This window comes from Cyclopterus lumpus, chromosome 17 (assembly GCF_009769545.1).
Source record: "Cyclopterus lumpus isolate fCycLum1 chromosome 17, fCycLum1.pri, whole genome shotgun sequence".
In the NCBI taxonomy this organism is placed as follows: Eukaryota; Metazoa; Chordata; class Actinopteri; order Perciformes; family Cyclopteridae; genus Cyclopterus; species Cyclopterus lumpus.
The window spans coordinates 9508333-9530009 of NC_046982.1; the positions used below are offsets into that span (position 1 = coordinate 9508333).

The 21677-nt window shown below is 42.1% G+C and overlaps 2 protein-coding genes across 2 annotated transcripts; both read left to right on the forward strand.

Annotated features, from left to right (window-relative positions):
• The first annotated feature begins 293 nt into the window (after positions 1 to 293).
• Positions 294 to 9392, forward strand: LOC117746325 (microtubule organization protein AKNA). The gene is made up of 21 exons (XM_034555383.1): positions 294 to 498; positions 888 to 2098; positions 2235 to 2309; positions 2392 to 2503; positions 2937 to 3061; positions 3129 to 3188; positions 3337 to 3470; positions 3573 to 3765; positions 4887 to 5065; positions 5343 to 5504; positions 5867 to 5999; positions 6145 to 6239; positions 6372 to 6577; positions 6674 to 6788; positions 7283 to 7465; positions 7731 to 7837; positions 7977 to 8114; positions 8241 to 8339; positions 8678 to 8792; positions 8907 to 9075; positions 9207 to 9392. Exons 1-21 carry the CDS (start codon positions 294 to 296, stop codon positions 9390 to 9392), a joined length of 4002 nt encoding a protein of 1333 aa, XP_034411274.1.
• Positions 9393 to 10252: 860 nt separating this feature from the next.
• fndc7a (fibronectin type III domain containing 7a) lies at positions 10253 to 19989 on the forward strand. Its single transcript, XM_034555384.1, has 13 exons — positions 10253 to 10328; positions 13042 to 13299; positions 13819 to 14073; positions 14649 to 14906; positions 14979 to 15233; positions 15815 to 16069; positions 16784 to 17041; positions 17597 to 17854; positions 18150 to 18404; positions 18617 to 18880; positions 18980 to 19009; positions 19235 to 19271; positions 19833 to 19989. The coding sequence occupies exons 1-12, from the start codon at positions 10253 to 10255 to the stop codon at positions 19264 to 19266; spliced, it is 2454 nt and encodes an 817-aa protein (XP_034411275.1). The 3' UTR covers positions 19267 to 19271; positions 19833 to 19989.
• The last annotated feature ends 1688 nt before the right edge of the window (positions 19990 to 21677 follow it).

A 21677-nucleotide genomic window follows, 5' to 3' on the forward strand; every position in this document is an offset into this window, starting at 1 on the left:
ACCCCACTACAATTCATACTGTACTTATTAGTTAATTACATATATCTGACAGCAATAGTTAATATAGGCTAAATATTGTTATATGTATGTTATTATACATAACATCATCCACACAAACAGAGTACACACTTGTGTCACACAAACCTCTGACCACACTGATTGTTAAATAATTGACAGCGTAGCACGTTTTGATCCAATGTTGTCTGCTCACACGTTGCGTTGCTAAGTGACGAACGTGTGCTCCATCCTCCTTCCTTGCCCTCTGTCTTGCCACAGGTAAAGACAAAGCGTCCATGGAGGGAGAAGCAGAGGAATCGGACGAGGATGCTCAGGTGCAGGACAAGCCCACTGTGCTTTGGGAGAAGTGCATTCGGCAGAGCATCTTTGTTGACCTGAGTGAGGATGAAAGTCTCCACCTCAGTGATTTGGAACATTCTTTAGCCTTACGTCTGTCCCAGGCAGAGTCTGCTGCCTCCGAGGCAAGCATCCATCTCAGTGGTAAGTCATCTATTGTATTCTGAAAGGATATATTTTATGTTCATTTTCAGGTTCATACTACATATTAACATGCTGTAATGTTCAACAAACCAACCCATAGATGGGTGCACTTTTGCAAAAGTAGTTCTTAAACTGTGAGTGCAGATATTTAGATACTAGGAGGCATTTTCTAATGAGCTGCATGTGACATAGGAATGGGAGCCAAATCTGAAATGCTTGTTGACTCACGTGTTTCCTGATCCAGGCAGCCCAAAAAAAACTGACTAGGTCGTCTTATTTCACAGCTTGTAGGTTGGTAGAAACTCCAGATCCCCAAATGTGTGTGAGGTTGTCAAATGTCCCCTTTGCATGATTCTGTGCTGCCCTCTAATGTAGTATTTCATTTGTAGGGAGTGCGGAGCTGTCGGCCTTGGATGTCACCTCTTCAGAGTCCAGTATTGTCATCAGCAGTCAGAGTGAGATGGTGGTCGAGAGCAAGCCCAAGAGCAGCGTGTTGCATGTGTCCGCCCAAAGACCAAACACCATTCAAGATGAGCCACCATTAAAGCATGAGGGCCCCGCACAAGATACTAGTGACGAGGAGCAGGAGGACCTCCCTTTTGATTGTGACCTAGGTAGCCCCTACTTCAACCAAACAGCGACCTCTGAGGGCGACACAAGCTCTGATGGAAGAGAAACGATTCATGCGAGTCCTGATGTTACTGGTGTGCTTGAATGTAAGACAAGAGATAGAGATGATATTATTCAACGCTTGCTTTCTGCTGAGCGTCATGCTGAGAAACCAGCAACTTTGTCACAAGAGGATGCCAACACCAAACGGGACAACCTTTTCGATGCTTCCAAGCCAAGGAAGGTTGCCCCATCATGCCCTTGTCCTTTTGACCTTAACCAGTTGTTGCTGCGACACTTCTCCCAGGAGGAGCTGCTGCGACCCTGTAGGCTGATCGAGGCGGAGACCCTGCCAGAGGTGTCCCTATTGGAGAGCGGGGATGACACTGTTTTCAGCTGTGCTCCAACACACAACAGCTCAACGATTAATAGCAACCACTCCGACAGCCCTGCTTGTAATTCTGAGATTAATCAGAGTTTCTGCTCTGACAGGACTGATGAGAAAAGTGCATCAGGAAAACCATCTAGTTTAGAGGACGAAGCAGAAAGGGAAATTGCTACTGTCACCTCTGCCACTTCTGACAGCATTACATCCAGCTCTGCAAGTAAACATTCAGACCAGGGCAGTGGGGATACAAGCGCCCTAGATGTAGAGAAGCGGGAACAGGCCGAAGAGGATGAACAGGTTCAGAGAGTCCCACTTGTGCGCACCAGGTCCTTCAGTGAGATGAAGTATGGTCAAGGTCAAGTCCATTACCCACTCCCTGACTTCTCCAAGGTTGCCCCCAAGGTCAAAATCCCCAAAACTCCAAATGGACCAGCCAGACCTGTTCCTCAGAGCCCCGGCACCATGCACAGAGCACAGTCCTCTCCAGAGATGTTAGAGGTGGTCAGCAGAGTCCTAGAGGATTCAGTCCAGCCTTCAGTGAAGCCCTATGTCTTCAAAGATGAGGACAAACAGCCTGCTCCAGCACTGGTGTATCACCTGCAGGTAGAACACATTCAGGTTTTACAGTGCACCTGTAAGCCTTTTGATTTGCTTTGCCTCTATGCTCTCAAACAATAACATCTATGAATGTTTTGCGTTGAAGGATTAACACTTGTTTCATTCCATATGTCTTCCTTAGGCTGAATATGATAAATTACTAACCAAATATGCTGAAGCAGAGAACCTTATAGATCAAATGAGAACAGGAACCAACGTAAGTAAGCGTTAACTTAATCTCAGAGTAATTTCAGTCATAGTTTTAATGCATGTTACAAGTTTATGGATCTCCTTTCCAGGCTCAACCCTCCTCAGAATTGATGCTTCATTTCGAGTGTGATGAAGATCATCAGGGTAACTTAGTTGAGAGAGGCCATCTTGGATCCGTGGCTTCTCACCTTCCCCCATCAGGTACGTCTCTCTGTCCGACATTTGATATTATGACTTTGCTTCACGATACCTGCACATTACTAAGTGCAACTGGTTTCCATAGAGACAAATGGGGTCAGATGACAACTATTCTAGTGCGACAGACACCTTTTCTTAGCGTTTGGAGTAAGAGGAAAACAATTCCTGTAAACGGAACAACCAAACTACACGAAAATATTTCACTATTGATTTCTGCGTCATCATGCATCATGTGTAAGTTGTAATAATTAGCAAAGTAACACTTGTTGTGTTGTATACAGTGAAAGTATACAATGTTAGCTTACTTTCTTTCCCTAATTTGTTCAATGGGATGGAAATGTGGAAGTTCATCAAAGACTCTTCATCAAGGACATACTGCTCATATTTTGATGGCCTACATTTGGTTTGTATTACTCCAGTCTTCCTTTGTTTTTAGAAAAACCCCGGAGCAACAATCAAGTGATGAACACAACATCCTCCAGCCAGCCGGAGGAAGGTCCTAGTGATGGTGAAAGAATGACTGCACAGCTGATAGATATCATCAGCCAGTTCATGCAGAAGGTACGTTTGAAGATGGGCCGGGATATCACAAGGCACAAAAACATTTATGAGCCCTCTTTCTTTTCAGGTGGAAGAATTTAAATTAAGTGTGAGCATCATGTCAGTGAGCACAGCAGAACAGCAAATGGTAAGCATTGTTTACTTCATATTTGTAGTTCTTTATGAGATGCACTGGATATGGAAATATAGAACATCACAATTGTGTGAGGTGCATTATAATTTACATTTTTTTCTTTTGCATGTCCATAAAATACGTACAATGTGTCCATTGTCAGATGTTGAGGAGCATTATGGAGGCTCAGGACCAACTGGAAAGAGAGTACATCAGTAAGAAGGAACAGCACCGAGCTCTGGAGATGCAACACTACATGGGCCTGTCCAGGAAAACAGGCATCTTTGACCCAAACAGGTTCAAGAGTTTAAAAGCCTTTTCACCAGTGTGAATGTGTCAGTAGCATGTTAATGTATTCATTCTCGCGTGTTCATTTTGTGTATGTTAAACCGTGTGCAGGCAGGTGGAGGGAGACATATTCAGGATAGGAATGCGACTTGAGGACATAAAGGAGATGATAGACAAAAATGTGTGTGAGCAGATTTCTCCACCCCATTCATGCTCCACTCCCACGCCCATGAGAGAAAGGCTGCAAATTAAGCTGAGTCCTCTCTGCATGCCATCACCCTCACCTCCACCATCCCTGCATGAGGTAACCAACAACAATCTTCTCAAAACATTATCTTTAACCTGTTCTCTTTCACACAAAGTGTTTTACTTTTCGTAAAAAAGACGTCAAGTCAAAATGTAGCAAAGTTTATGCTCTTTCCGACTTACACATTTGGCTTACAGTACCCTTTAAAGTGACAGGAACTACAACCAACAGCCTCACTCATGTCAAGTAACAACAAAAAACAACAAGGAGTCAGTTTTCTAACCTGCTCCCACACTCACATTTGTGTTACTACACACACATTTAACACAATGGGTTCATCAGTGGGTCCTAAATCCTCACATAAAATATTTAAGGAATAGGAGTTATTTTTGTCTGGGAAGTAGGAGTATGAGAAGCATACCTCAGCTTAAACTCTATGCAATTACCACTGACTGAGGAGTCACTTAGCAGTTACCATCACTGCGACAATCAAAATAAAAGCCCCATTGAGAAAATGTATCTCAACTGTATCTTATCTAAGGAAGCTTAGGATGAGGCTTGTTTTTCAAAAATAAAGCTCCCAACTCCCACTTTAGGCTAACAAGAAACTAGAAATGGAACTATATATCTTAACAGGGAATAATACGATCGGTATTAATCAAATCTTCAATGACATTCATGAGAATTGAACCCTTTCTCACTTTCCCAACTAGCCCCTCTACCTCACCTTCTTCATACAGATAACAGCATTGCGTCAGTTTTTCAAAATAAATAAAAATATTCCATATCTTTAATATATTATTAGTATTGCTTTTTTAAGACATACATACAGATTAGAACCATTCACACTTTTAAAACTATTCCTAATGCTGCACCTTCTTCTCACACATTTTAGCCAGTAATTCAGTGTAGTATCAGCTTGTAATAACCCTAACCCTTTCATACATTATTGGCATAATTTAACTTATAAAGCCTGCAATCCAGCATCCAGCCTTTTCTAGTTGTATATATTCCAGCCTGTGTGCAGCCTACTCTGTGTAGAAGAGTCAAAGCCCATTTGAAGCATCCACAAACTGCACATTTATTTGTGATAAATTATCTCTGGGAAGAAATGGTGAATGTGTGTCTGTGTAAGACGACACTAACCGTAAATTATCTGAATGGGTCTCATGTGTCAGGGCCCAAGTGCAGGTTTTTCCACTGTGGGTTATAAGATGGACACACAGAAAGAGGAAGGAAAAGAGGAGGAAGTCGAGGAGGCCAGTGAAGTCCATGGAGATCTGGGTTTCCAGCAAAGCAGTGAACTCATAACAACTGACTCTTTGAAAAATACTGGACACAACTACTGCTATTTAAGGTACTAGTTAAAACTATTTTAAAGTGCAACAATATTATAATAGTGTGAATGATGGAGTCATACAGGTACCTTTCCATCAAGAAAAAATAAATAGTGTGTTTCACTGTCAGTATTGTGTCAACTTATTGATGTTTTGAGTGGCACTTGCATGTGTGTTTGGGCTCAAATACTAGGCGCCAGGCTCTCAGCCTTACCAGGGCAGATAGTGTTTCAGGTGTTAGGTTCCACCGAGTGTCTCTGTGTGACTGTGCAGGTTTTCCTATCTGTCCCGCTCCAGGGGCTCACTGGTCTCTCTGGGAGGACAAGACATCCAGACAACGGAAGCTGAAGAGGAGAGGAGCTCTTCTGTCTCCTCAGAGGTGATAGATCACAGCAGCATCTTAGCATACTTGAGTGGAAGCAGCTCATCCTCTAGACAGAGGGAGTGGACACGCGACAGGTCAGTGATGGGATATTCAATTCTACCTGGCCATATAAAGGAGCTATGACTCTGTTGTGGTGTATCTATACTGCTTTGTTCTTCTTCTTCTTATTATTATTATTTGGTCTCATTAAAGTAATCCGTCCTGTAATATTGTCACAGATTAAATGAGCTACTTTTGTACAGTATGTATTGTTGTATTGTTAATCTAGAAATAGGGAACATCTACAGTACCAGGAATAGTAGGCTTAACATGCAATGCTTTCCCTGTAATACTGTTTAAGTACTGCTTCCCGAAAGCCTCACCATTCCCCAACTCCACTCCACAGACTCTAAATATCAAAATATCTCATTTGTTGTTGTTGTTGTTGTTGCTGCAGCCGTAGCACCCTGGATAGTGTCTTGAACACAGTGGGTGAATGTGATCTGGGTGATCGTGTGAGTCTGGCTGTGGAGGTCTCAGACAGCCACATTCTCTCAGAGCCTCCTCTCAACACCTCATCTCTATCACAGGTCAGTCACAGATAGTTGATTTGTTTGACAATTTTATTCTCATGTTTGTTGTGCACCAGATTTTCTTGAATGGTGTTTAAGTTACAGTGGTGTAGTAGAGGATATATAGGCTGCCTTATTGCAACTGTTGTTGTCTGGGGTGCAGAGGCGTGTGAGTCCAGAGACCGACAGTGGATTTGGGAGCTCCTACTTGAATCAATCAGCCTCTGGACCGTTTCAACCAAATCTGCTCACAGAAAGGTACAAAGCGAAATACACAGCAACAATAAAATACATGTTTGAAGTAAATAATACAATTAACTCCAATTGATGCACACTCACAATCTACATATCAATTTGAGAATAACTCGAGTTTGATCCTCCCATCTGCAGAGGGCCGACCCAGGATGATGGTTTAAGTAGCTCAGAGAGCGAAGGCTCCCGCTCCAACCTGCAGACAGCCATCCAGTCAGCCTCACTCACTAGCCAGCGATGGGCCAGTCCCTCCCCATCCGTCCAAACACAGTCCTGTGGTGCAGCAGCAGCAGTGGAGCGGTGGGTGGAGAGCACCACTAAGGAGCCTTCAGTCAGGCTGCAGGGTGAGCTAATCTGGCAGCATAAATACGTTATATTTTCATCTCATCTCATCTGGTCATTACTGCAATAATGAACACTTCTAAACCACTTGCACACAGGAGCTGAACGCAGCCTGCCTGCCCAGCTCCATCACCACGTATCTGAACCCGTACTTAGCCCTACCATGGATACAGAAGAGAGAGGCTGTCCACTGTACTCCTGCTCATGTAATAGGTAGGTATATCTGCTGAGGAACTGCTCGTGTTGGTGGTTGACTGGTGCAAAACTAGAACGTTATGTTATGTTCAGTATTGAGTGAACCCCAAACGCACCACACAGACACTGAAAGCAGGTTAAAAGGTTTATTGAAAACTTGGTTTTCAGAATGGAGATAACAGCAGATGGGCTAGGCAGAGTTTACATGTTCTTTGGGCGGATCCATGTGGCTTGATTGACAGGAAGAGAGTGAGCAGGCAGGCAGGAGACTGAGAATCCAGAACAGTAGGCTGACAGGCAGAGATTCATCTGAGCACAAGGAAACAGAGTTTAAACCCAGAGACAGAATCCCAGAATAAGAAATTCTGGCTTGAAAATATGGCTCCCACACTACTAGATTAGATGATGAGACTCGGGAGCTCAGGAGCAGGAGAAGCCACACTCGCTCACACTCTGCTTATTTACACAGTGAACACCTGTTTATCTGTGTGTGTTTTCATGTGTGTGTTTAGTGAGACTATCCTGGCCTTGCAGTCAGAGGTATCCCGACTGAAGAAGGACTTGGATGAGGGCTTGGTCCAGTTGCCTCACCTAGCACTGAAAATGGACTATCTCACCTCTAAATACAAACAGGATCATCAAGAGCGCAGGTCTAAAACCAAACCGCGGACCCACTACAGACCAGCCTCCAACAGGTGGGGAGCTGATCCTGCAGGCTGGTGATAGTGGAGGAACAGATGGATAATGGCCATTATTGGGGTATATTGATGCAACATTTGGTTAATATTAACCTTTAATAATTGTTGAATAACAACCAGACACATGCACATGCAGCAAGAAGCTTCCATGAGATATACAGATGCTGAATATCAGAGGAAGGTCCAAGATAGTGCTGTCATGTTTTTACCATGTCTTCATTATTCATTATAAAGACATTGTCATGATATTTCTAACGTCTAGTGTGTGGAAGCCATCGAGTAGCACACAGAATGTGAGCAATCTCAGTCCCAGTCAGATGAGGATAGAGGACTGGATCTCTTCGGACATGGACCCCAGCAAGAGTAAAGGTTCCTCCACAAAACACTAATAAGCAAATGACAGCTATACACTCCATGTCTCAAAGTGTGTCTCAACATCTGCATATGTGTGTTTGTGTGTGTGTATTTCTTCCATCGTCTACTATGGTCCGGATCATCCGCTCTTCAGGTACAGACAACGGTGACACAGCTGGCTCGGAGATCATGTTGCTGTTCCACAATTCACCTGCAGAGAGCAGGAGAAGCAGTGTGCACTCTGCACCTGAGTTTCAATATAAACTTCATGAGGCGCTGCAGTCCAACAGAGGTCAGAGCCACAGCTGGCTTTCACAGTTCAGTACATACATCCAGTACATTTGTTTCTAAATTTGTTATTATGTGTATCATTTACACAGGGATGTTATATCCAATATTGTGTGTTATGCTCCTTCAGGGTCAGAGGGAAATGGCTCAGTGAAAACATCTGGTCTGACCAGCTCCATTTCAAAAGAAGGAAAGGCGTCTGACAGCCATGCGAAGCAGAGACCACAAAGTAATTGATTTTATCATCTAATGTTTATCACGTTAACATGTTGGTGTCATTGTGTTTAATTAAAAAAAAGACTGTTGTCCAATATGTGCATATACTGTATATATATATATATATATATATATATATATATATATATATATATATATATATATATATATATAGAAAAGCTGTGTAGTAACTGTAAAACAGGGCAGAGACAAAACATCGTCATCAGAATCACCACCATCATCATCATAAATATTCTTTCTCGTAACTCCAAAACAAAATCCAGGGATGTAAATATGTGCAGTATTGTGTTGGTACACACACTGTAGTGCTTGTGATGTTCCCGTGAACAGCAGCCATCATGGAGAGTTTTTACTCCAAAGAGAGGTGGTCTCTTTTCCCCTCTCCGTCTCTTCAGAAGCCCCTGCTCCAGGTCAGCTACGGCTCCTCCAGCAGCCTGCCTGCAAGGTAAACATGTGACACAAACACACCACTTACTGAAAGCAGACATATATGGTTTCCCACATAGTGTTTTTAGATGTTATAGTTCTGTTCAAGTGGATTATCTGTCCTCAAATCCAGCTATAAAGTGAGGGAGCCACCTCTGCGGTCCATGACCCATCACAGAAAGCGCTCCACCCAGTCTGACACGGCTCTCCTGCCCAGTAATGTGTACTTCCAGCGGACACCGTCTCCAGCATCAGGGCCCTCAAAGACTGGCAGCCGGTCAGGCAGATGCAGAGGGACCAAGGTGAGATGTTTCATCTCTCCACGTGCTGACTGTTCTGACATGTCAAAGATCCTCCCTGTAAAGACATTCGTCGCTGCTGTTAAATCTTTTACACGATTAGCTCATTGGAAAGTTTGCAAACTGTTTTCTAGGAGGTGGAGATGAACAGGACTCTCGACCAGGCCATTGAGGTGGCCCGCAGCATGAAGAGGACCACCGACCGAATGGCCACGAGACTGTCGGCTGACCTGGCTGAGGCTCATCTTCACCGGAGAGTACACAGCATGCAGCCACAAGGAGGCAGGAAACCCCATTATAAGGATGAGTTCACTCTGTAGTCATCTCCAGTCACGTGATGCCTGATGCTTATGTAGAATCTCTTTATGGAAAGTTATTTTTACATGGTTGTTTATATGTATACATAGAAATGTCTCAAATCAAACTGCAAAAATACATTTGGATTTTATAACATGTATATTATTGATGCTTTGATCCTAATTTTTAAGGATAATAAAATACAATGCTGTCCCAATTTTTTTTTTACGCAGAGCATTTTGTTTATTTTGAGTATCTTTACATTTTTATTGAATGCCTTTGGACAATTTCATTCCTTGAAAAAATCCTCCATCAACTCAACTTTATACACAACCGTGTGTAAAATGTAACCAAAAAAATACGTTAAATCCACTATTATGAGGGAAAAAAATTACATTACTGGGAATATTGTTGATCGGAGGAACAATGTGATCCAGTTGTCACCTCTACTCTAGTGGGCAACATCAGTCTCAGCACGAGCAGTCACTCAGCAGATGAAGCAATGAACATAAACTTTATCTTTGTCAGTCACCTAACCTTTTGGTTTCCCCGCTGCTCCCCAACTATTAGCTATCCAATACACACAAGAAGCAAGCATATAGATAAAGTAAAATCATATTAAAAGTATCTCAGATGTGTAATATTACATTTCAGGAAAATCCCTCTCTGCCTTAAGTTCCAATGAGTATATCAACTTTAGTCCTTTTAGCCAATTTGCCTATTTGACGCCTCCAATGCACATCCCTGCTGGCCTGTGGGTACTGGTGACACAGTGTCTCCTTACAGAGGGCTTTGTCGCCATCACAGACTCTGTTCAGTTTGAGCCTGCTGTTGTTCTAAGGGGGGTATCGGGGAAGAAGATGTGTCTAAACAACATTCCTTCATGCAGACATCAGTGTTCACTTACCCGTCGGCCATCAACAGGGCAGACTCGCAGGGAGGCAGGCTGACTTCCACCGGTGCAGTTCATCTCACAACACAAATACAGAATCGGAGACACGTCGGTTTCTGACACAGCACAGGATCCCATTTCACTGACTCATGTTGAAAGTGTCATACCATTTTTAGTTTAGATTACTGCCATTACATAGTTTAAATGAGTTCACCATTTTTCAACTGTCTTAATGTTATACTCACTGACATTGAATCAGTTGTTTTTGCTTTTGGGGGGGAGATCATGTGTCATACGGCATTTTCTGGTGTTATTTATTCTTTGTACATTTAGTTCTTTGTATGTTTTTCACTGTGGACTGTGTCTGTTGCTGTATGACGTTTTGTTTGCAAATGAGTTTCCCCCATTAATAACGTTTTCTAATCTAATCAAATCTAATCTAATACACTGTGAAAAAAGTGGGGATTTTGTACAAAAATACTGGAAGAAACTGATTTGACTAACTCAGACTGCCGAAACTTCATATTAACTTCAGATAACTTTGGGATGTTTACATGTAAAGATGAAACAAACACTTCCATTCGATCAACTCCTTCTTATTGGCCTTTAGGCACAAAAGAGTCTCTCTGGTCCTCTGGGATCATCCCAGCAGGTCTTCATAACGCACACCTGACGCTGATACCAGGCCACTGGCGAAAAGAACAGCTATTACAATAACCTTGCCTTTTGTCACCTTAACACAGACCATATGCACACACATGTACAGCATAGAGTACATATATATGTATACATATACACATATATATGTGTATATATGTATGTGTACATGTATGTATATACACATATATATGTGTATATGTATACATATACAAATACATATATACAGTATATATGTATATGTTAGTTATGTGTATATACATACATATACACATATATATGTGTATATGTATATATATATACATACATATATACATATACAGTATATATGTATATGTATACATATATACATATATGTATGTGTGTATGCGTATGTGTATATGTATATATATGTATGTCTGTATGTGTATATATATATATATATATATATATACACATACATATATATATATATATATATATATATATATATATGTATATATCATCTAAATAATCAAAGATATGAATCACAATCCAAGAAATGAGAGAGAGGGAAAAAGTCAGACAGGAGAGAGAAAACGAGAGAGAAAGAGAAATAAAGAGAGAAATTAAAAGAGAGAGAGAGGGAGAAACCAGGGCACCAGGGTGAAGGGTAGACCTTAAGACTAGGAGTGTTTTAAACCCAATTAAACCAAGTGTATACTTGAACCAAGTGTATATATACTTGGTTTAATTGGGTCCAAAGAAAGAATGAATTTCAAAAAAACGATCTGAAAGATGTTTTATTAGTGACGATATACAAATCTTTTTTTCGCAAGATCCTGAAGCTGCTCTCCACTCTGGCGATGACATCACAGCTCTAGCCTTTCCCACACACACACATTGAATACTTTGAAACAACCTGAAATACACATACAACTAAAACGGGGGCCAGTTAAATAAGTATAAAAGCTATCAAAAAAACCTTAATCAGGCCAAATAACTTGCTTTCAGACACAGAAAGTCATCACTTGTATCGAATGATGTTTTATTAAATAAGTTGTAGTGACTGGGATGTTCAGGGGGTTTCTTCTGTGGGTGGAAAATATTTAAAGGTGACAAAGAAAGCAATCAATTTGCACTATTTGTGACATGGCCGTAAAGACAAAAAGTTTGCAACACAGTATATTTTTCTGCGTTCTCCTCTCACTGGGGTAGGACACCCACACACACCCGTGGGGAGGAGTTACAGCCTTTGGGCTCTTTGGTATTTGCTGAAACAATACAGGACCTGTCGTTTCATCTGGGAGAGGGAGGGAGAGAGAACAAAAAAAGAAGTCAAATTTAAGCCTTGCTCCCCTGAAGTCATTTTGAGAAACAGCATCACACATCTCGCCTCAAGGCAGTGGGTCAGCGAAAAACAAAATCCGCTGAAGTTATGGGAACAACACCGTTTAAAATGCTGAAACTTTTGCTTTTACTGACCTTCACAGAGGTAAGGGATGATCATGTTCTCATATTGTGCACTGATTTCCTAAAAAAACTACTAACAGGTAACAATTTATATGTACTCGGTATAGGTAGTTGGCATATTTTCCTATCGTTGATACTGTGTATAATTTATACATCCAGATAAATAATAGTGGATGTTTGAAACATATGAACACAGGCTCTTTTGAGTGTCAGTGCTTTCAACAAGTGTGTGCGGCATGCCCAACCTTAGCTCAATAGACAAATTCATTCCGACCTGAAAGAAATACCTGCGCTGACCAGTCCTGAAATCTGTGTTGAGTGAAGGTAATGTGCAGCCTGCTGCCTCTCATGCGCCGAGAATATGATACAGGCATTATATCCTGAGGCATAATTAGCCTCAGGATATAATGTGAAATACCAATAGCCTGGTACCCTTGAAATGATGTCCTTGTCTTGAAAATACTGTATTTCCTGCCGTTTATCATTATCATTTCCTTGTTTCAATCATTAACCTGCCATTTTTTTTTTCTTTCTTATTTTAAGATCTGTGCTGCTCAAAATGGTAAATGATCTTCTTCTACATTTGCCTTTGACTTTGTGACGATCCCAAACTCATTAGCATCTGGCTGTTTTTCTACCCACATTATGAAAACGCCACCTAAACATCTTGTTTTCCTCTCCACCTCCCCCAGACATCACTCTGTCAGTGTTTACGGTCACATCTAAGAGCATAACGGTGCAGTGGAGCAGCTACGCTGATGCCAGCTCCTACAAGATCACAGCAACACCCAGGAACTCCCCGGGACGACCCGTCTTCGCTCAGTTCAGTGGCAACTCCGTGATGGGCTCAGTCATCTCCCTGTCACCGAACACGGTGTACACCATGCAGCTAGAAGCCATGGACAATGCTCTCAATGTCCTCAGCGGTGCAGAGACGGAGGAGACAACAGGTCAGGAACCACAGCAAGGAGAAGAAAAGGAGGAAAATGAGTCCTGGTGGTGAATCAGATACGTTGCTGTCCATAGAGACAGACGTCATGTATTGTACATTTCTAAAGTTGAAGAACATGTCCTTAGATTCTTCACTTCAGTAAAATAATAATAAGTAATTAGATTATTATTAGTGATGCATCAACATAGAAGCAGCATGCCTCCCGCTGTTTGAGGTGGAGCTAATTTGAATCTCTCTATACTCTTTATCTAAAGCGATGCTCATTGTTTTAGAGATTAAAACGATTAGTTGATCAAGAGAAAACTATTTATAACTGAATATCTTTGAATTGTGGACTTTTTTTTCACTACTCTTCGAAGGTTAATGAATTAAGCATTTTGGTTGCGACCCTAATTTATAAAACTGTCTCATGTTTTGCAAACAAAATCTAAAATAGTGGCTATAACTATAACTATGTCGTAAACATTACAACAGTTGAAGTATAAAGTAGGGACTACTTCTATCATCTGTTCTCCAGCTCCTGAGGTCCCCAGTATTGAACAGGCCTACTCCAAACACAGCGACAGCATCACCGTGGAGTTCACAGAGGTTTCCGGGGCAACCAGCTACATCCTAAGGGCACAGTCGGGCGATTTCTTCTCTGAGACCATGGTGAGGAGCTCCCCAGGTACCGTGGTGCAGCTCCAGCCCTACACGGACTACAAGCTAAGTGTCATGTCCGTCAACTCTGGGGGGAGGAGCCAGCCCTCGTACCCCATCGAGGCTAGGACAGGTACGGACAAATGGTCTCATACAGAGTCCTTAAAAACACTTCATCCTGTGGCTGGAGCATTTCAAATAGTGATAGAAGTTTGAAAAACTGATCATTTAAAACATAGTTGTGATTTTAAGTTACTAAAAGACTAATAATAGTATTACTGTTAATCTATGAAATGAATAATTATGTATTCTGCCCACTTTCACTTGTCCAAACACAACACATTCAAATCATTGTATGAAGGGTGAACCGCAGCCTTTCTGTTGTCCCCGAAGGACAATAGTTAGCTCGCTCCGCCGGCCATAACAGTGTGTCATTTCACCGGCCATTGTCACAGAGTCTCTACTCTTTATAGGCAACGCAGAAAGGGTGGAAACTGTATCCATGCTTTTGCATTATACTTTTCTCATAATATGAAAAGTGAGACCATGAGAACGGGGTCATCTCCCTTCGAGTAATGTAACATAATCACAGAGATTATTTCCATATCGCCCCTGTTCCAGAAAAATTGACATGAGAGTAGAAGCAAGAAATCTGTGTTTATCATGTAAGTATTTTTCTCATTTCCGTCCACCTGACCCTGTCTATAGTGGTAATGGCGCCCAAGTTGAACACCACATCCCCTGACAACAGCACCATCCTTGTGACTTGGCCCCCGGTGAAGAACGGCATCCTCTACATGCTCTGCATCATCCGGTCGGGCTCCAGCTCCCGTATCAAACTGAACACCACTGACACCACAGTGACCTTTGATGGCCTTGAACCAGGGACCACCTACTGCATCAAGGGCACAGCCTGGGACTCTGAGGGTCGAGCTGGAGACGACCTCACTGTCTGCCAGATCACACGTAAGCATGATAGGACGTAGAAGATGAATGTAGCAGATGGTGTTACTCACCTCCCTTTGGTTTCACTTCCAGGTCCTCCAAGCCCAGATGTGACCTTCGTACAGGTGACTCTGGGTCGGTCTCTTGGGATCGCGGTGTACTGGGTGTTAGTACAGGGAGGAGAGAACTACATGGCCTGGACCACTAATGGCCAAAACTGTACTTCAACAGTTAATAGTTACTGTTATATTATACCTGTGGAGTGTGGCCAGAACCACTCAGTCGCTGTCGTAGCCTACAACAGTGCCGGCCCCAGCGACCCCTCGCAACCAGCCGAGTACATTACATGTGGGTATATCACACACACAAGCACAGCCACATATGAGACAACATACTTGTATGTGTTTGGTATAGTCTGGTACACAACATCCTGCATCTTTAAATTATAGTTTGACATTTTTGAAAATATGTTTAATTTTTAAATATTGCTAAAGCAATGTGACAAAAACAAATACATATAGTGGCATAAACATGACAGACATAACATTGACGTAAACAGCAGTTACGATGACGGAAGTGATGAAATGAGTCAGGGATTATAGATTACAATTACATTGGGCTACGTAGGGTGTGTGTGTGTGTGTGTGTGTGTGTGTGTGTGTGTGTGTGTGTGTGTGTGTAAAAGAGGTAACAGTCTACGTTCGAGCAGTCTATATAATATCTTCAACAGCAAATAATAATAATATAATTACATGTTATCACATAGTGGTCATGTAATATGAATAATAATAACAAAAGTTATGATTACATTGACATAGAAGTAGGTAGGTAAGTAGGTGCCAGGCCAAACTGTGGTCAATGGAGAGGCAAGCGAGAGGCAATCCTTTCACAACTGTTCTTCTTAAAATCTACCCTTTTTCACTTGACAGATCCGTGTCCTCCGGAGAACATCTGGGTGGCGGAGCCTGTAGCAGGCAACTGCTCGGTGGTGTGGGATGATGTGCCACTGGTGGAGCACTACGTGGCTTTCATAAAGAGGGATGACGGGACTGAGAAGTCATGTAACACCACTGGAACCACGTGCCCGTTTTCCTGCATGTGTGGCTACACCTACCTTACCACCGTCTTCCCCTACAACCAGGCCGGCTCCAGCCCTTACGCACAAGTCCGCAACTACACCACCAGTAGGACCAGAAGCACACACCCACATGTAGTAGCACCCAAATAGCTGAGAATTGATCATTTAATTGATAACAAGTCAAAAGGACCATACTCGTGGTTTTGTACCTCTTACAACCAACAATCTTCCAAAGCACATTGCCTTATTTAATATCAGAAACTTTCACATCAGAAATGTAACCTGAAGCTGCTCAACAGCACCCTCTAATATAAGAAATGCCTAAATCATATTATCCTTTGCCTTGCCCTATCTGTTTTGGTTTGGCTTCTGGATTTGATTTTCTAACATCATCATCATAGCTCATGACTGCAACGTTTCATGGCAGCTAACACTAAAATCTCCAATGATGGAGATTACCTGAATTCTCCACCATGACATTGTTAGAAAGAAATAGACCTGTTCCATGATGGGAATGAGCAGATGTAAATCATACCATGGCTGCATTACATTTAGGTGTGGCCTCTATACATTTAACATTTAACACCCATGTTAGTAGTTACACCTGCACCTTTACTGGTGTGAAGCCCATAACTGTACCCAACAACACACATACAAAATAAATAAATAATGTGAAGCAGTGTGATGATGAGGCTTCAATGACTGCCTGGAAGGTGGAAAATAATTTTGAAACATGTCAAATCAGCAGTATGGTCTTTTGCGCAGTGTTGAATAATATTCTCACTTGTTTTTGCATTTCTCTCCCTTGCTTCTACCCCAGTTCCTTGTTGCCCACAGGATGTTACCATAAAGCTAGTTTCTACAGAGACGCTCGAGGTCATGTGGCCGTCGGTCAAAGGGGCCGAGCTCTACGAGACGACAGCGGCCCAGACCAATGACGTCATCCACTGTAACGACACAGCACCAGTGTGCGCGCTGTCAGATTTGAGGTGCAACACAGCTTATTCTGTGACCGTCACACCTTGCAGCGAGTTGCGAGGATGCAACCGCACCTGTGCACCGCACACACATGAGACAGGTATTAATGGGACTATTTAGAGTGACCTCTCACCCCATAAATATACACGTATCCACATACACCTCAGAAAGGGAAGGATGGGAATTAATTGAGTTAGACATAAAACAATACTGCAATTTCAATATCTTGGAAAATATATAATTTTGCTTTCTTGTCATTAGATGAGAGGATTGATACAACTTTTATGTCTACACAATAAATATGAAGCTACATCCAACAGCCTGATTAGCTTAGAGACAGGGGAAACAGCTAATCTGCCTCTTTCCAAATCTACCAGCACCTATGAGTTTTTAAAAGAATAAACAAATATAATATAATTTGTTCATCGATGAGCTTTAAAGTTGTTGGTATGTGTATTTTGTTGCATTTGGACAGAGTCAGGCTAGCTGTTCCCTCTGTTTCAAGTCATGGTGCTAAACAAAGCTTGCCAGCTGATGATGGTGCCTTCATATTTCTTATAGACAGGAGAGTGGTATCAATCTTCTCTTGTAACTCCCTTTTCAACTATTTTCTCTCTCTGCTGTATTAACGTGTGTGTTTTTGGTATGAAAACAGCTCCGTGCGCTCCAGAGATCCTGACTATGACGCAGACCAACAACTCCACATTCACAATCCTCTTCACTACCCCCAACAACCCCAAAACAAATTATACCATCACAGCTTTCGGACGCTATGGCACCCACACCTGCCAGTCAAGAAACAACTCCTGTCAGCTCACACAGCTGCCCTGTGGTTCAACCTATGAGGTCATAGGAGTGGCCACCACAACTGTGGGGAGAAGTCTACCTGGATTCAGTAAAACCTTGGAAACGGGTATGATGATTGGTTATCGCTAGAATTGAATGTCAAGTCAAATCTGTTGTATTTATTTTTTTAGTCAAATTGGAAGTAAAACCTTTTGAATGTGACATTTATCGCTTTTTTACTATCCCAGCTGAACCATTTTATGTCCATTAGTTATAAGTAAAACAAAACACTCCATGAGCAAAAAATGCGAGATTAAATAGGTTTTTTCAAACATTTTAAATTTTGTGTCATGAAGCATCAGTCCAAATATTCTCATTACATTCACTCCATGTCGTTCATGTTCGGTAATTCACTCCCCAAGGTCCTTGCTGCCCTACGTATGTGAATGTGACCCAGGTGACCCAGGCTATGACCAATGTGACCTGGTCATCTGGCAGCGGAGCTCGCTCCTACGTCACCACCCTGACGTCCTCACGCGGCCATGCTAAGTGCCACACCCTGGACAATCACTGCCTGATGGGATGCATCACATGTGGCACCAACTACAGCGTCAACCTGGAGGCCATCAGCAGCACAGGACACAAGTCAGAGTGCAAATATCGTGGATTCTCATCCAGTGAGGGCAAATACACACATGCACACACATGTACACACACAGAAATGTGCACCTGTTTGGGAGTGCGGGGTGAGGGTTGAATGTTTAGGTTGGCCATTTCCAAATGGTCAGTGGTAATAAAGTTTCTAGTAAAATCATCCAAAAGACACCGGTACGGCCCTTGACATGAACATCACCACAAACGCAACTTCTCGAAAACTCATTTGTTGCAGGTGCCTGTTGCCCAACGAGTGTCAAGCTCTATCGCAGGGCCAACAACTCCCTCAGGGTGTACTGGCGCTCTTTGGGCGCTCTGATGCAGAACCACACAGTCGAGCTGAACGGGACGGCAGCCGACTACACGTGCATCGCAGCCGCCGGCAGCAAATACTGTGACATCCAGGAGGAGACGTGTGGGGACGTGTACACAGTAGTGGTGGCGCCGGTGGGACAGAATGGGATCAAAGTCAACTTCTGTCAACCCAGGAGATACTCCGGTGAGTCACGGAGCGGGTGTTGAGAGTGTGTTTTTATAATAGGTGTGTGACTTGTGGTAACGAGCTGCATTCATGTGTTTATCTTTGTTATATTCTCAGTTCTCTGCCCAGGAAGTAATGCTGGTATGGGTAAGCATCCTCTCAACTATAAACTTCACATTGTTTAATTCACTTATTTGCATCTTGCTGAGGGTTAGATGAGAAGATTGATAACACCCGGACCAGAAAGTGGGACGGATCTTCTCATGTAACTCTCGGCAAGACGTTGAATAAGTGCGTTCGCCAAAACTATTCTTTTAAACTCAGTTTGAAAAACTTCTCCTGCGCTGAAACCACATCTCTCTCCTTCTTCAGTGATCTCTAGCAAAAGACAAACTGTGGAATAATTGCGGTAAGTTTCTTGGTACACAACTCCTACCGGTTAAGAAGGCACCGTCTTCAGCGCACTTGGTCTTGCGTAACAACACGAGACATTACACATTATACTTTTACAGGATGCTTCCATTGTGCTACTTCACAGCTCGAGGGGTATCTCTTGACAGCATGACAAGCATCCATACATTGTGACTACAGTACTTGGGTACAACAGTAGGCGTGTTTGATTAGTGCATATTGCAAATAGACAAGCGCAGGCGAGGCTGATCTCTGCCTTTACCTCTGGGATACATGTGTGTCTATAAAGCACGGGAAGAAGAATGAGATGAACGTGACTGAGGTGAATGAAATGGAGAGCTGCTGCAGGAACGTGACACAGGCATCTTATTGTGTCTGCGATGATATATAAGAGGATGGATATTCAATAGCACCTGACTCAGAATAAAGTTCAACAAAGAATTCTTCTCATTGAGTGAGATGTGTGATCAGTACTGAAGCTATGATGATATATTTGTATTTTTTTTCCACCATATCCAGGTTGATAATTCCTCTGTCTCTCATCTTTCTTGCCCTCCAGCGAACACCCCTTAACGCCCACATGGACAGAAGACTGTGACAACTGTAAAGAACCAACGTACCAAAAAGAAATATCAGCTTTGTTTAGGAATATCTGTTTTGTTGTTACTGCTGTTTGCAAGAAAAGCTGTATAGAGTGTGAATAAATATGAAAATCTAAAAAGAAACACTGAACTACTACAATAAAATATATAGAAGAGGGCGTTCAAATAAATACCTGTGGGCATGTAACCAATGTTTTTGAAAAACACACCATATTGCTACATTTTATAACAGGCTGCATGCTGTTTTATCTTCTGCTCTGCTGTGCCTCGTATTTAATCAATGCCGTTTCCCTTTCATAATGATGTAACCTCAACATGTAATGACATCTAGTAAAAATGAAAAAGAAGCAGAAATAGAAACTGTAGAGTGAACCTCCCACATGGATGTATCACGGCAAAAGTAATTCAAAGACTACATAAATTCCAAATGAGATCTTAGGACTCCTCAAGTAGAAGACCTCCACACGGCGGCCGTCTGACATTTGGGAAGAAGAGGGTCAGTTGAAAGTATCCATCTTTTATGGTCCTGTGGATGATACGTCTGATCAGATTGCCGGAGATAGATTCAGTGTTATCTCTGCCATCATTGGATTTGTTTTCTCGCTGTTGACAGACGACTACAATAAAGCACATCGCTTTTTGCATGACAACAACGTGTGATGTCAATTATCTTGTGTGGGGTTTCTTTAAGAAGTAGAGAATCAGGTGGTTTTGATACATGAGCTACATTCAGTCCCCAAAAAAGAATTCAGAATCAAAACCATCAGAGAAACTTCCTGAAATAGGTCTTATGGATTCAAGAGACCTGCTGTGACTTTCACTGACCTTAAAGGTTGTATAACTGACCCGAGTGACCCGAGTACTAATTGCACACATATTGTACATTCCAGGGGTGGAGGAGCAGGCTAGTAATAAAGATAATGACCACTCTATATGTAAAAGAGAAACCCCTTAACAGGATGCTTATTGTTGAATTCTATAACATATCAATTAGTAATTGTGTTGCTTTGATCCCATTCATAGTCTTGACGTTTGCACACTATAATACAAACATAGGCATGAACAGAATATTTCCAACCCTTCTTGTCATCTGGGTAGTAGACTACCTGATGGCATTGCTGCAATTAACCTGCATGTCTTTGGACTGTGGGAGGAAGCCGGAGAACCCGGAGGGAACCCACGCTGACACGGGGAGAACATGCAAACTCCACACAGAAGGACTGCCCAGACATTTGCAAATTAATACTTTTTGGAATTTAAAAGCAGTGTATGGGCATATTTTGAATTCTGGTAGTGGGCTGTTAACTTTTTGGGCTGTTTTATCGGCCGTTGGGCTGGTTTTGTCACTTTCAGAAGTACGGTTCTGTTATGTTTCCACATGTGACCAAATGTTAAATGTTTAGTTGAGTTATTTTAATCATCAAATCACTTTTAAATAACATTAAAGAGTAAAATAAGGGCCTTATTAGCATGGGCATATTCAGATGCAGTATTGACAAAGCACTGTATGGAAACTGACGTCAACTTATGGTGTATTCTAAACATTGTTAATGATATACATCTAGATGTGTTTTGTTTATCAGCTGTGGATTTATCGGCCAACCATGCCAAACTTAAATAAAGACAAAACCATCTCTTAGATACAACAATACTACAATACAACTGGGCCTTGATTTCACCAATTTTAAGAAAACCTATCTATCTCAGCAGGGTTATTCTGCTGCTCCTAATTTCTTTGCAAAATCTTTTTTTTTAATGATTTTAGGGAAATGCTATTTTTGTTGTTTCTCCAGTGAGTATTA

Excerpts from the sequence above, each read along its gene's own strand:
- LOC117746325 (XM_034555383.1), top strand. The coding sequence starts at position 294 with ATGGAGGGAGAAGCAGAGGAATCGGACGAGGATGCTCAGGTGCAGGAC. Across the intron at positions 2,310-2,391 it reads AAATGAGAACAGGAACCAAC|GCTCAACCCTCCTCAGAATT; the intron begins GTAAGTAAGCGT and ends TCTCCTTTCCAG. Across the intron at positions 8,115-8,240 it reads GGCGCTGCAGTCCAACAGAG|GGTCAGAGGGAAATGGCTCA; the intron begins GTCAGAGCCACA and ends ATGCTCCTTCAG.
- fndc7a (XM_034555384.1), top strand. The coding sequence starts at position 10,253 with ATGCAGACATCAGTGTTCACTTACCCGTCGGCCATCAACAGGGCAGAC. Across the intron at positions 18,405-18,616 it reads ATATCGTGGATTCTCATCCA|GTGCCTGTTGCCCAACGAGT; the intron begins GTGAGGGCAAAT and ends CATTTGTTGCAG. Across the intron at positions 18,881-18,979 it reads TCAACCCAGGAGATACTCCG|TTCTCTGCCCAGGAAGTAAT; the intron begins GTGAGTCACGGA and ends TTATATTCTCAG.